At 28.1% G+C, this 16,484-nt stretch overlaps 1 protein-coding gene across 1 annotated transcript in view; it reads left to right on the top strand.

The window, feature by feature from the left end:
* The window catches only part of LOC111628902 (muskelin-like), an 82,656-nt gene that overhangs the window by 28,046 nt on the left and 38,126 nt on the right, over window positions 1-16,484 (top strand). Inside the window, exons 6-11 of the mRNA XM_023372759.1 lie at window positions 801-938; window positions 1,275-1,329; window positions 2,790-2,870; window positions 5,780-5,859; window positions 10,294-10,410; window positions 14,994-15,107. Of these exons, the coding sequence (XP_023228527.1) occupies window positions 801-938; window positions 1,275-1,329; window positions 2,790-2,870; window positions 5,780-5,859; window positions 10,294-10,410; window positions 14,994-15,107 (585 nt within the window). The remainder of the gene's footprint in view (window positions 1-800; window positions 939-1,274; window positions 1,330-2,789; window positions 2,871-5,779; window positions 5,860-10,293; window positions 10,411-14,993; window positions 15,108-16,484) is intronic.

Here is a 16,484-nt window from a genome sequence, read left to right as displayed (position 1 = left end):
TGAGCTGGCTTGGTTCAGTATGATGACAGTTTTTTAGACAACTTGGGTCAACATTTCAATTCAGTGAAGACAGCTGTGCAAATTTTTCAACAAGCTGAATTGAGCTGAATTTTTTTCAAGGTTAATTAAATATATACAACAATTCCTACATTAAATTATTCATCCCCAAAAACTACTTTTTTAAAGTTCATATCATTATCATCTCAGTGCTTTTGAATTCTTACAACTTGAAAACACTAGGATACATATTTTAAGTTACAATAATAATAAATAGTAAGCTTGAAATGCATAATTTTAAAACATTTTTTAATTTTAAGAATACAGTAGAGCGTCGATTATCCAAAAGTCAATCATCCGAAACGTCAATCATCCGAAAGAATTCCAGTCGGCAAATTTAAATTTTCGCCAGTGCTGTGGCGCTGCAATCTTTGGCTATGTCTTGGGCTACTCAAATATTTTACGTTTTTGATACTAAATTAACTTCTGAAGTATAATTTGTATTGTTTTTATATTTTTCAATATATTTATTTTGTTTGTACAAGATAAAAAAATAATTTTTAACGATACAATAGTCTTCGTTAGGCTTAACATCGATGAAAATTCAACGCAAAGCGACACACAACGGAGAAAAATGTCAAGATGGGATAAATTAATATATTTTTTCGTACATAATCGGTTATCTGAAACATCGATCTTCCAAACAACCCCAGTCCCCAATTGATTCGGATAATTGACGCTCTACTGTAATTAGAAATGTATGTATCTATTATTGCTAATGTTATTTCTTTATAATTCTTCAGTACAGAGAAAGAGAGGCAATTCGACTATGTTTGAAACATTTTAGACAACACAACTACACAGAAGCTTTTGAATCTTTACAAAAAAGAACGAGAGTTCAACTTGAAGATGCTCTTCTTTCAAAATTACACCAATTATTAGTAAGATTTTTTGATAAGTTATTGTAGTGCAATTTTTTATTTTATATATTGAAATATATTAATATATATTTCAATTATTTTATTAGATCTCAATATTTCATTTCATTGAATTATATTTATTAAGAAATAAATCAAAATACCCAAGAAAGATTTATTTCTAAATAAATCTTTCTTAGGTGTTAGAAATTTCTTAGTCTGATAATTTAAGAAATTATTGTAAAATTAAGTTTAAAATAAATAATTTAGGAAATAATTTATTGTACAATAGTATTAAATATTATTTATAATCATACCTGTTTTTATTGTCAACTCATCAGAAATTTTTAATATTATTAGGTAGTTGATGGGAATTTTGAGGCTTGTGAACAATTATTAGAAACTGCTGCAAATAGTGAGTAATTATAAATTTATATAAATGTAATTATTGCAATTTTCAAATTATAGACCTAGAGATTACCACTGTTGTTCATTCTTTCTTAATCTTGAACAGAGTTAGATAAAACTTGAGATCAAAATATGGAAAGCTTAGAAGCCAGATGCTCTGATTAACTATATGAACTTCCAGTCTGGACTGAAAATCATATTGAAAAGATTGTTTATTAATCTTATAATCAAGATGGGTTAATAATAATAATAATAAGTACAGAGCCCAAACAGTTAGGATTTGAAAGTTGAAATTTGGTACATAGTTAGGGTATGTCATGAGAATGTATACTAAGAAGGGATTTTTAAAAATCCCCCTGTGGGGGAGGGGGAGAGGGTTAAGGCTTAAGAATTACCCTGAAGAATTCTTCTTCTACTGTACTATTTTAGATGCTTTTTTTTTGCAGGAAATTGAACATATTTTTAGATGTATCTAAAAATTCTCTAATTAGCCTTGAAAGAGGAGGGACCAAATTCTTGCACCCAGTGAAAATGGGTGAGATCGGCTATAATCTAATAGTAATCAATAGGATGACTATCCAGCCAAATTAATGTATAATAATAATAAAAATAAAGACACTGAGTTCAGCGTTACATGCTGAACTCAGTGTCTTTATTTTTATTATTATTATTACATAATCTAATAATCTTAATCTTCGCTAAGTTAAAACTGGAGAACTATTAGAATAGATTAGGGCTGTATAAATTATTTAATCCATGAGTTTGAAAATGATAGAATTGTTACATTTTAGAGTAAAATTGTACTACTAATATTAATTAGTATTAGTATTAATTTGTATTGACTGCACTGGGAATAAAACAGTTAAATAATTACAGTATCATCAATAAAACAGCAAATAATAGATACTGTTTTAAAGACTTAATCATTTTATAATTCAGTATTTAATCCAATTTTTATTATTATTACATTGTATTTCTGTTTTAATTTTTCTCTCTATTTTATTTTTTTTTTATTTTGCATTTGTTTTTTGTTTCAATAAAACAGCAAATAATAGATACTGTTTTAAAGACTTAATCATTTTATAATTCAGTATTTAATCCAATTTATATTATTATTACATTGTATTTCTGTTTTAATTTTTCTCTCTATTTTATTTTTTTTTTATTTTGCATTTGTTTTTTGTTTCTCTTGATTATAGGTTGTTTGAAAGAATCATTAGCTGTGGTAGCTTATTTGCAAGTATGCAGATATATGTCAATAAATATTTGTATCTAAATGGCAACATATCTATATTTAGTTCAAACATATAATAATGAATATTAAGATTTCTGTACATAGAATGCTAAATAAATAAAAAAGTATAATGAATGTTTAAATGACAGTTATATGGAAGAATATTTATTTTAATAATAAATCACTTGTGTAGAATGTTACATTTAATTCTTATTGAAATCAATTTTTTCAAGGTGGAAGTTTTAATCATTATTTGAAACAACAACAATATAAACCTAAATGGATGCCTATTGTGCCATCACCAAAAGAACCAGGTAAATAATCATTTAATGTTTTTAAATTAATGTTATTATATATATTTAGCTAAATATATTTTAATTAAGTAAACATGAATTTAGTTCCTTTTAAAAAATACATAATATGTTTTAAAAAATGGCTGACAAGTGTACATGTTAAAAAAAAACTGTAGAAAAGACTAAAATGTGTTGATTTTGACATGGTGAAAATCAAGACATTTTAGTGTTTTCTACAAAGTTTTTTTAACATATAAACTCATCAACCAGTTTTTAAAAGAACTTATGTAATTTTTAATTGTTGGCTTGTCACCTGTAAACCTTTCTAAACTGTTTTTGTATGTTTTTGTAGAGGCATAGCCTCTAATAAAAGGTCATCTCTGCAATGGAAGACTGTTGTTTCTGGTGATTTAACATGGCAAAAATCAAGACATTCAGTCTTTTTTATGTATATTTTTAAAAAATGAATTTAGTTGTTTTAGTAGTTCTAGAATGTATGTGTGCTCATATGACTTTTTGGATCACATCTCTTTGAGTTTCTTGTCTCTTAGTCATTTTATTTTACAATTTAGTCATAAAAATTATCTTTGTAATTTTTATAACATTTATCACTAAGTATCTATAATGGTTGTCTTGTTTTCTGGAGTTTTTCAAATTTTTTACACAAAAATAAAAAAATTGTTATTTCCAAAATGTTTTGTGTTTATAATTTATGATAAATAAAAGTGAAAGTTTTAACTTGTTTTAGAAGCTACTGAAACTGATTTGAGGAGAATTTTGTTTATATAAGAATGATTAGACTGGTAAAAAAATATACACTAAAACCTGTGTAAACTAGAATCTTAGCATATCAAATTTTTTTTTCCATTTTGAACAAGCTTTACTTTTTTATCTTTAAACTATACCACATAAATGTCATTTGTAAATGTCATTTTTAGAGTAAAATCACTTTTATTACATAAGTAAGAAACATTTTATTACTACATAATCAAAAATGATTCAAGTTAAGATGGGAGTATTTGAATAGAAAAATTGAGAACTATATGATTATAAAAAGTTCTTGGATGTAATCATTATGAGCTCATATGACAAGAAACAAATTCAAGAATCAAAAATTAGTGTCTTCTTCTGCTGTTGGAAATTTTAATTGTGTCACAGTAATGCAGAGATCAAGCTATTTTGTTATCTGATTTCTCAGGACTTTTGATACTCTGATTAATTGTTAATTTCAATTTCTGTAATTATCAACAATGTTAATCAACTTTTTCTTGAATACTCAGCTCTAGTTAGTTACTAACAACTCTGCACAAGGCAAATTGGCAGCATGTGCTTGCTTTATTCTTATTGTTTTCAATGAATTATATTTGTTATTTGTTCTGAATAACTCAGTTTTAGGAAACTCATTCAAATCTTGAAAGTTCTTGATTTCTTGATTGTCTTTAGTGGATTCAAAAAAATACTAATATTAGCAAATGCCTTGTATCCATATGTTCCCTTATCATATGACTTTTGTTTCTCTGAAAAGGTTTGAAGTTGTTCTTGGAATACAGTGTCATGATCTGTGGTGAACATTGTACCTATAAGTGTTTTTATTTTTTTTTTTTTTTTACAAATGAAATCTTAATTTTCTAATTTATTCAGGTTAGGTTATGTTCTTTATACCAAAAACCTTCTTCCATTTCCATGTTGGACAGAGTTTTGGCTTATAGTAAAATTTAACAAAGAAAATTGCTTCATTCTGAAGTTTTTTTCTATTTAGGTAGGTTTCCATTTTAGATAGGTTTTATTTTATATACACTGAGTGGCCACTTTATTGGTACTTGTACAGTACCTAATATTTGTTGATCACCTCTAGCTTAAATTCATTGGGACAGTGACTCTGTAAGTTTCTGAAATTGTTCTACAGGTTGTTTTACATTTTTAATCATTCCTTCATGATAGCAGTGTGCAAATGTTGCATATTGGCATGTTACTCCTTTGTAGTTGAATAGCTCTTCTGACATTCCAAAGACGCTCAATAGAATTAAGGGCTGGAGATTGCAATGGCCATTCTAGTTCATCAAACTTTTAGTCATACTCATGGAACCATACTAAACCAGTTGATAGCAAAAAACATTATCCTGATGAAAGCGTACTTGTCCCTGGAGACGACAGTGACACTAATGGGTGCACATGGTCAGTAACAATGTTAAGATAGGCTGTACTGTTTAGGGAGTCTTCTATTTGAATCAGTGGTCCTAAGTTGTGATAGGAAAACATCCCCACATTATGGCAAAGCCATCACCATTTGGAATGTGAAAGTGATAATGATCATTACTCTTTTNTGTTTGATGGAAAAGACCAGATTTGTGGAAGAACAATTCTCGGATGTCTCATCACGATAATGTGCCATCTCAAACATCGGCCCTTGTATGTAAATTTTTAATCAAAAACACAATGAATGTCATCGACCAAGCACTGTATTCACCTGATGTGGCCCCATGTGACTTTTTCCTCTTCCCCAAATTCAAATTACCACTTTGTGGAAAATGTTTTGAGTTGATTGAAGAAATAAAACAAAATTTGCAGAGGGATCTTCAGGCTATACCAGAAAGCACTTATAAGAAATGTTTTGATGACTGAATTGTTTGTTGGCAGAAGTGTATTGCATCAAACAGGGCCAGCATATTTTGAAGGCAAAAAAATAAATTTGGGTAATTAAACCAATATTTTGTATTTTATTTAACAATTCCTGGTATTTATTTCACAGAATGTATTTTTATTAAATATGTTTTCATCTAATATCTGATTGTTAAGTAATTAAAATTCATAAGTTAATCAACTATGAATAGAGAGAGTGAATAATTTCCTCATTATCACAAATTATTAAATATAATAAACATGAAAAGAGGTGTTCTTATTATTTTTTCATTATATTTCTCTCTCATTAGATCTTAGAAATCATAATTTTCATATGTTCAAAACTGACATTTTATTTAATGATTTCAGATGGCAACAAAACCAATTTTTGGTAAATCGTGGTTTTAGAGAAACCAAAATGCTATTTTCAAAACTGGTTTTTAACAAACAATGAAATTTGTATCATTACTATGGTATTAAGTGCATTGTGTTTACTTGCCATTTTTGACTTTTTATTGGCAGTAAAATATGCTTAGATTTAAGATTCTTCCACATAACTGATGTACTGAAAAAAAATCTTAGTGTAACATTACATTTTTTACATGGCATCAATATATCATCCTTGACTTTTTAAGACAATGCCATGCATTACTCATGCTTAAATTTCAAAATTAAAATCAACGTGGGGCAACATGCAATGGAGAGAAATTTTGACATTGGATAGGTTAATTTCACCAAAAATGCATCGTGGCCGAGACCGGCAAAGTTTGAATGATCACACTCAAAACCAGCGATACCAAAGAAGATTAGATTAGAGAACGAGACCCACTGTGAGTGTCTAAGTGATCCCGCTTAGTAGTGAGTCTCCAAGACGTAGTCTTGTCCCAAATATGGCTTTACCATTTTACTTGTTTGTTCTTATAATTATATATACTTGTCATGGTCATATAAATTTTATCATGTAATGGTTTTTATATTTTCATCAAAAGCAGAAAATATTTTGCTAGGTAATTGTTGAAGAATTGAAATTTGTTATGTTATTAATTGAAAATCTTTTTGTGTAAATCTTAAAATAATTGTAAGATTTTTGTTTATAAACAGTCTTTTTGTTGATATGTGCTGCTTGTCCTTAATTATTATACTTTTGTCCATTTTGGATGTTTTTGTGAACTAGGATTTGTTAACCCTCAGTATAACAAGTCTTATTTCACAAGTGCTTTAAAAATAACCAAAAAAGAAAATTGTTTTTATTTCAAAACTCTTTTTGACATTATTTAATGGGTGAGAATTTTTGTCAGCTCAAATTAAAATGAAATATTNAAACATTAAGAATTTGTAACAGTTGTCATAAATGTCAAATTTTATTTTTATAGGAATTAATCTAATCAATAATCAAAACAAAATAGAACAAATATTCCAGGGTCTTACCCAGAACTGTATGTTTGGCTTGAATGAATATTCAGCAATAAATATTTTATTATATGATGATCTCAGCATGAGCATCATCAACTGGTAACAGTTTTTGGGTGTGTTTGTTAATAGCGGTTGCTCTGAAACAGGAGTGCGCTGCTGTTTGTAGGCATTTAGGAATGATGGTAAAAGAAAGATGGCGGCGCCCGCACTATCAATAGTATCATGATGGAGGAATCTATAATTCTAAAATGAGCTTTTAGAGGCAAAAGAAGNTTGTAGGCATTTAGGAATGATGGTAAAAGAAAGATGGCGGCGCCCGCACTATCAATAGTATCATGATGGAGGAATCTATAATTCTAAAATGAGCTTTTAGAGGCAAAAGAAGTGTCCCAATTGTAAAATTTAACCATTAAATGGATTATTTGTTGAAAGATCATTCAAAGTAGCCATGAAAACAATTAGAATGCTTGCATGGAGTTACGCAGAGGTATAAAAGAACGCACCCTTTATTACATTTTATGTTGTACGAGGGTTTTACCATATTTTGGTTTATTTTAATGCTATTTTATTTTATTGCAGTATTTATTTTGATTATTTTTGTTAATAATGATAAGAGATTTTAAAAATCATTCTAAAAAACAGTTAGGCATTTGTTCTTATTGGAATGTTTTTTCTGAAGATTAACACTACTTTGCTTAATGCTGATTTGATATANGCCATAAAATGTGCCTTGATTCTGAAAGAAAGAAAATATTTACATTGGGAAAGTATTTAGATTCAACAATGAGAACTCCAGAAAATTTAAAGGTATGAAAACTTTTAAAAAAACATTAGTCATTATAGATTAATTTTAAAAAATGTTATATTTTTGTGTCTGCATTCATTATTTTATAATTAGCATGTGGAAAAATATTATTAAAAATCATTTATTTTCTTATATTTAATTTTGTTTATATTTTATAACATTAAATATTAAATTTTAATTTGATATACTATAATGTTTTTCATTTTTTTGTAATTTTAACTTATCTGTTCTTACTCTTTCAATTATATTGTAGTAAAGGTATTGGTGAAAAAGATATGCTTTGTTTTATTATCAATTTTAAATATTTTGAGTTTATTTGATAATTATTGCTAGCTTTCTCATATTTATAATACTGTTACATTTTAACTACAGTGGAACCTCGCTTAGGCCCTGTCTTGTTCCGAAGGTGCTAAATTTTCTTCAAAAAAGATNACATTACAATTGAGTAGAAGTACATACATCACACTACAGAAGGCCACTATATTGAATACATGCCATATTGTTAGGAAATTCCTGAATACAGACACTGACACACTTATTTAATTTTTGTTTTTGGTTGCTATGCCTTGACTCTGGTCCGGCATAGTACACTGCCACTGGTGTCAACTGAATATAAACCGCTAAACCCAACATAATAATAATAATTGATATGTTTTGCTGAAAACTTTTTTCTGAATAATTGTAATGAATTCTTTCTATATAACTGAATACAGACACTGACACACTTATTTAATTTTAGTTTTTGGTTGCTATGCCTTGACTCTGGTCTGGCATAGAACACAGCCACCGGTTTAAACCGAGTATTACCCACTAAACCCAACACAATAATAATAATAATGAGCTCAGTGCCCAAACGGTCAGGAGTTGAAAGTGATTTGTGAAATAGGCAATATGTTACCGCTAAAGCTCGAAATCTGTTAATGTGTACATTACCTAGCTAATCCGCAGATTAACTAGGGTGATCCGTTAAAGCTGCGAAAATTGTTCAATTTCTCAAATTACCTAGGTAATTTGCAGAGTATCTAGGTAATCTGCACATTAACGGCTTCCGTATCGTTAAAGTTCAAAAGTTTGTTTCTTTCACTTCCTTTCCCCACTCCTTCTTTTTACGTAGATAAATTTAAATCCTAGAATGCAAGCAAGCACCGAANTATAAAAATTACTTTCATAAATTTCTGAATATCAACAGTCATAAAATATCCCACAAATGTTTTTTTACAAATACAGTGAGACTCCACTTAATCAAATTAAATTAATTAATGCAGGGGATGCATTCCTAGATGACAAAGCACAAGAACAACAAGTTATCACATTACTGTATACACATATTTGATTATATATATATAATCAAATATATGTATACAGTAATGTGATAACTTGTTATAATAAATCCAATATTAAATATGTAATTTTATGATTTTAATATACACTATTAATAGATAAAATCTTTGAGCATTAGACTTAGAAATACTTGCATTGAGAAATTTTTGTTTTTTTATTTATCATAAAAGAAGTTGTGTAGATTCCTATGCACTTGGAAAGTCAGGAAGAATCAGGGATTTCATTAGTGTTTGGAAAAAGTCATGGAAAGTCAAGAAATTTGTCATAAAAGTCAGAAAAGTCAGGAATTTGCCTCTTTGGCTGCCTTGTTGATTTTTTGCTGACAATATGCTTGCTTGACTAAGGGTGCGACTATGCAGACGCGAGCGAGCAAATTTTCCGACCGAGTGAGAATATGTGGCGAGAAGAGGCGAGATGTGATAAATATCAAAACCTGTCAGATATGTGCGAGAACCAGAAATTCGCTCTCGCCAAGTGTTATTTCTCACTTCTCGTTTGTGCATGGTTTTCCTTCGCGAAAACTAAATCGCTCGCAATCTCTCGCTCGCTCTAAATCTGCGTCTGCATAGTCGCACCCTAAGTGTAGCTATCTTCAGGCAGCAAGAAGTAATGTGGTTTAATACAACTTATGGAAAGGGATTCATAATATTTTCAAGACCCAAAATTTACCCAAAAATTTAAAGTACAAAAAATGATTAATAACTTTGATTGCATAACAAAATAATTTCTGATTATTTTTCCAGTTTATTAGTATTTTATAAAGTTTAGGAAATGTATTAAGAGATAAATTTAATAAATATATACTTCTACATGAATTATACAGGACTTTTAATGAATAATAAATAAATAACTGCTGTTTTCTTTTTTTCAAAGCCATGAAGATAGTGGATTAATAACATAATAAAGTTCTTTAATTTAATAAAACATTTTGGTTTTAGTTTTAATAATTTGACAATTATAAGAATTTGCAAGATTAGCTGATATTTTGTAAAAATATCTATAATTTTTAATTAGAAAAAATAACAAAAAGGTTAGAGAAGCAATAGCGTATGTGCATAGTAAATTAAATGGTGTTTTATTTTGTCAGTATGCTATACTGTAAGAGAAATGAGGGTCAGGGAATTTGTACAAAGTTTGTCAGGGAAAGTCAGGGAAAGTCATTGAATTTAAAACAAAAATTTGAATAGGAACTCTATGTATAATAGGAAATGTATAACTATAAACTTTAAAAAATTTGTTTTTGATAATTAATAATTCAATATTTTTATAGAAATGATATATTTATTTGGTGGATGGGATGGAATGCAAGATTTAGCTGATCTTTGGTCTTACCATATACCTTCTGGAGAATGGACTTGTTTATCACGTGATACACAAAATGAGGTAAATATTATACTGAATGAAATGCTATATTTCTGGATGAATTTAATTAACTATTCAAAATTTAACGTATTTTTTAAAATTACTTACATATGAAATAAATTTTTCAATTTCTGAAAGACTTAATTATAAGAAGTTGGCATTTTCAGACAATTTTAATTATTATAAAAGTAAAAAATTTAATACAAATGAAACAAGTTTTTATTTGCTTTTATCTTTATTTGCTGTAAGGATAAAAAGTATATCTGCTGAAACTATTATTAATTTTTATACCATTATTTCTGCTCCACAATGAATTTCATAATAATAGTCAGCATATGCATTAATAGTCAGAATTACCGCTATGCATTCAAGAGTTAAACATAACTATTCACCATCCACAAAAACATGAACCCATATATATCAATTCCTTGTAAAACAAGACTCTACTGTATTAAACTGAAAAGTTGATAACACCTCTAATTGTTTTTTGTTATTTTATAGTAAAACATTGTAGTTTCAAAACAGTTTCAAATAAATAATATAAACATTTGAACATATTATTTACAAGAATTTATAGTTTTAGAATAAATGTAGTCAATTCTTTATTAGTATAAATTTAACATATTTAACTAAAATAATATCTTCAGTCTTAAACAGATATATTTTATTATCTATCCAACTATACAATAATTTGCAATTTACTCCTACAGAAAAGATGGATAATTTTTACTAATGTTGTTATAATTTCAACCTATGTTTTTCTTATAATATTTAATTAAGAAATATTTTGTTTTTTAAAATTTGTAATTATTGGTTGAGCAGTTAATGAATGATTCCATTATAATATAAATAAAATAAGATTTAGTATATTTATAACAGTTAATCAATTGAATTTTTTCATGCTATAAGCTTATATGAGCCAGGTGACTTACCTGAATGACAAGATTTATTAATTTTAATTAAATATCATTAAAATCATGAAATTTTAAGTCATATTATTGTGTGTTCAGTATATTTGTTCTCAACCTCAAGTTCAGTCTTATTTCAAAGTTTGATGTCTCCCTTGAAGAATGATTCTTAGAGTAGTGAAGATATCACTCTAATAAATGACTTAAGCTTTTTTAAAGTCTTTTAGTAAACTCTACCTGAAGATCTCTCTATTAAAAAGTGTCAATGATTCAGATTTGGAGAATATACAATTTTTTCATAATCTTTTCATGATGCAAAGATCATTGGATTTGAGGGGAAATGTATAAAACACTTTGTAATATAAATTTCTTTGAATGCTAATTTGAATATATGAATAAGGATTTAAACTTCATCATTTAGTGGAAATAAAGTATTAAACTTGGTAAGTATATTTGAACCAACCTGTATTATTTGCATACAATTATATTAAAAGTTTTATACTTGTCAAATTATTTTCATTGTTTGTAGTAATGAAACAAGAACAAACAAAATTTTGTTTGTAAAATTTCTTGATTTATTGGCAAAAGAATTATATCAGGAAGAATTAACTTTTTTCAGAAACCAATAAACATTAAAATGTAATTTACAGTTATTCAAATTCAGTTATTTAATTATTCAAATGTAATTTTCAGTTATTCAAATTTATGCTAAATGGATAATTCTTCTTTAGTATAAATTTATAATGCTACTGCTTATTATTTTATTAAGTGTGTTTCAAATCTGAAATGATGAAAACTTTTTATAATCTTAACTTTCTATTAATTAATTAATGTATATGTAATTCTTTGATTACATATACATTCTGTCAAATAAATACCAGGAATTGTCCATTTCGAAAGGCTATGTAAAAGATATGAAAACTACTTGCTGTAAGTTGGTACTAGTGTGTGTGTAATGTAGCGCCATCTGTCAACCAATTTATTTACAACTGTTGGTTTTGTCATCGAACGTGAAGTGTGCTTTGCAATTTTCAAAATGGACAAAAATATTGAACAAAGTTTGTCTAAAATTTTGTGTTGCCAACAAAATTTCTTTGGCTGAGAAATTGAAAATGTTGCAGAAGGTCTACAGTGAGTCAGCTTTATCCAAAACATGTGCATATGAGTTGTACAAAGCATTTAAAGATGGCTGAGAAGTGGGGGAAGACTTGTCTTGTTCTGGTTGATCTTTATCATCTTCAACTGAGGAAAAAATCGGCAAAGTGAAGGAAATGGTGATGGAAAAATCATCATTCAAGCTTGAGAGAGATGGGTAAGAATCTAAACATGTCTCATGAATTTGTTTGCACTACTTTAGTGGGTGTTTTTGGGCATGAGATCTGTCACAGCACAACTTGTTCCGAAGGTGCTAAATTTTCTTCAAAAAAGATCTTTAGGAAAAGATTGCTGAAGACATGCTTGAATGAGCCAATTTAGCCCTCACATTCTTGAAACTCATCATAACAGGTGATGAGATGTTTATGAGTTTGACATGCAAATCAGTCAACAAGCTTTGGAATGGCACTACGAGAATGAGCCATGTCAAAATCAAAAAAAACCACATCAAAGTTGCACAAAAAATCAATGTCATGTTGACTGTTTTCTTTGCCTGTCATGGTGTTGTCCACTTGGAATTTCTTCCAGAGGGACAAACAGTCAACAAACAATATTACTGGGCATTATGAGGTGTTTGAGAATGTTTGATGGAAAAGACCAGATTTGTGGAAGAACAATTCTCGGATGTCTCATCACGATAATGTGCCATCTCAAACATCGGCCCTTGTATGTAAATTTTTAATCAAAAACACAATGAATGTCATCGACCAAGCACTGTATTCACCTGATGTGGCCCCATGTGACTTTTTCCTCTTCCCCAAATTCAAATTACCACTTTGTGGAAAATGTTTTGAGTTGATTGAAGAAATAAAACAAAATTTGCAGAGGGATCTTCAGGCTATACCAGAAAGCACTTATAAGAAATGTTTTGATGACTGAATTGTTTGTTGGCAGAAGTGTATTGCATCAAACAGGGCCAGCATATTTTGAAGGCAAAAAAATAAATTTGGGTAATTAAACCAATATTTTGTATTTTATTTAACAATTCCTGGTATTTATTTCACAGAATGTATTTTTATTAAATATGTTTTCATCTAATATCTGATTGTTAAGTAATTAAAATTCATAAGTTAATCAACTATGAATAGAGAGAGTGAATAATTTCCTCATTATCACAAATTATTAAATATAATAAACATGAAAAGAGGTGTTCTTATTATTTTTTCATTATATTTCTCTCTCATTAGATCTTAGAAATCATAATTTTCATATGTTCAAAACTGACATTTTATTTAATGATTTCAGATGGCAACAAAACCAATTTTTGGTAAATCGTGGTTTTAGAGAAACCAAAATGCTATTTTCAAAACTGGTTTTTAACAAACAATGAAATTTGTATCATTACTATGGTATTAAGTGCATTGTGTTTACTTGCCATTTTTGACTTTTTATTGGCAGTAAAATATGCTTAGATTTAAGATTCTTCCACATAACTGATGTACTGAAAAAAAATCTTAGTGTAACATTACATTTTTTACATGGCATCAATATATCATCCTTGACTTTTTAAGACAATGCCATGCATTACTCATGCTTAAATTTCAAAATTAAAATCAACGTAAAAATTAAAGTGAATTAATTTTAAAATGATAAAGTTTTTAAATACTATTTATTAAATAATTAGACCACAGTGTAACCAACATTGAAGAAATACAGACTTCCTTTTGGCAGAAACAATACATGATACAGGCATATCAGTACTCTTGACAAAAATTTATTGTATACTTTATTAATACTAGTAAAACACAATAATAAACACTAATTCTACTAAATTCAAAGTAGTTTTGAAACTGGTTTGGCATTTGATATTTTAAATTCTTTTTACCAAAACCTATTTTGATAAAACAATTTTAAATTTAACAGTTAACCAATTTAAAGAATTTCTGGATTTTGTCAGCACTATTCTATACTCAAATTTTATACCTTTGTTCTTAACTTATGTATTTATGCTTAAATTGTCAACTAGGACTTAATTTATTACTAGTACTTATTATACTGGATATAACTGGTTCTGCAAGTTAAAAATCAAATCAGAAAAAACAGATAATACATATCCAATCCTATTCATCATTTATTATTCACTTTTAATTAAACATTCAAGAATGTTGAGATTGGATGTGTATTATTTATTGTCTTAAATATTATTGGATTCGAGGATGTATTTATAAACCATGATGTTAGATTGTCGGTTGGAAACCTGTTGATAACGGGCCCAAAGGTCTGAAACACAAAGATATCATGTGTGTTCAGGTGATAAATAAAAGACTGTTTTTTCTGATTCGATTTTCAATGTTTAGGTAAATTTTTTGTAATAAACTATTATATTTTTAAAGTATAAATTTTAAAAAATTGGATTAAAAAACTTGAAGAAAAAGTTTAATAGGCCTATAAATGCTGTTATGATTTAGGATTTTTTTACTAAAACAATTTTACAGAGTTATAGCTACTGTAACCATTTGTATTTTGCTTAATATTAAGTTTTTAAAGTATTTTTTAAAGAATATTTATAAATAATTAAATTTTTTAAATTTTATTTTGAAGAATGGGCCCAGTCCAAGATCCTGCCATAAAATGTGCCTTGATTCTGAAAGAAAGAAAATATTTACATTGGGAAAGTATTTAGATTCAACAATGAGAACTCCAGAAAATTTAAAGGTATGAAAACTTTTAAAAAAACATTAGTCATTATAGATTAATTTTAAAAAATGTTATATTTTTGTGTCTGCATTCATTATTTTATAATTAGCATGTGGAAAAATATTATTAAAAATCATTTATTTTCTTATATTTAATTTTGTTTATATTTTATAACATTAAATATTAAATTTTAATTTGATATACTATAATGTTTTTCATTTTTTTGTAATTTTAACTTATCTGTTCTTACTCTTTCAATTATATTGTAGTAAAGGTATTGGTGAAAAAGATATGCTTTGTTTTATTATCAATTTTAAATATTTTGAGTTTATTTGATAATTATTGCTAGCTTTCTCATATTTATAATACTGTTACATTTTAACTACAGTGGAACCTCGCTTAGGCCCTGTACACACTAGGCGTTTTTCAATGCGCGTTTAACGCTGAGCTAACGCGCGTTAGCTCGGCGTTTAGCACTGGCTCAGTTTGGAAATGGACGAGAAAGTAATTGATTGTGTGTGCTCCTCCATCGTCGCTATAAGGCAGCACATATATCTCAAAGCGCCCGTAAAGTGCCCGCAAAACGCGCGTTTTAACAAAAATCTATAAACGCGCGTTTAACGCGTGCTTGGCATTTGAGTGTGTACGGCTACATAGAACTCTTGGTTCTTTAAAACGCGCGTTTAACGCGCGTTGAAAAATGCCTAGTGTGTACAGGGTCTTAATGAGCACAATTTGTTCCAGAATCTTACTCGTAATGCAAAACACTCATTAAGCAAAACAATTTTTCCCATATAAATGAATATAAAATACAATAATGCGTTTAATGCTGAAAAAATATTTTATGTATAACGTGTATTCAAAGAAAATTATACTGTATTTAATTGTAACTTTTACATAGCCGTAGAATTTGGCATATTGTTTGGCGTGTTTATTATATAACAGGCTATTGTTGTTGATGTTTATATTTTAATCTTTTATTCTCACTCAGATTCTTTAACAATATACAGTCAACACACCTTAATACTGAGAATGCACATTTATTCAGCTAAACAAATGTTTTCAACCCATTTCATGGGCCATCATCAGGTTAAAGACGTTCGAATCCATGCCATTATTGAACATGTTCAAATTTAAATTATATTAGAACATATGTTGAAATTAAATTACGTAAACAAGCATAATGAAATTAATACAATAAATATGAAAAACAAAATAATATAAAAAGGAATACAAAATACGGTAATTTCCTGCAATACAATATGTAAACATTTTTTATATGCAGTAGAGCGTCGATTATCCAAAACAATTCCAGTCGGCAAATTTAAATTTTCGCCAGTGCTGTGGCGCTGCAATCTTTGGCTATGTCTTGGCTACTCAAATATTTTACGTTTT

The sequence above is a fragment of the Centruroides sculpturatus genome, unplaced genomic scaffold, assembly GCF_000671375.1.
Source record: "Centruroides sculpturatus isolate CEXI.00-Female unplaced genomic scaffold, Cexi_2.0 scaffold423, whole genome shotgun sequence".
Taxonomy (NCBI): Eukaryota; Metazoa; Arthropoda; class Arachnida; order Scorpiones; family Buthidae; genus Centruroides; species Centruroides sculpturatus.
This window is presented reverse-complemented; position numbering and strand designations above follow the sequence as displayed.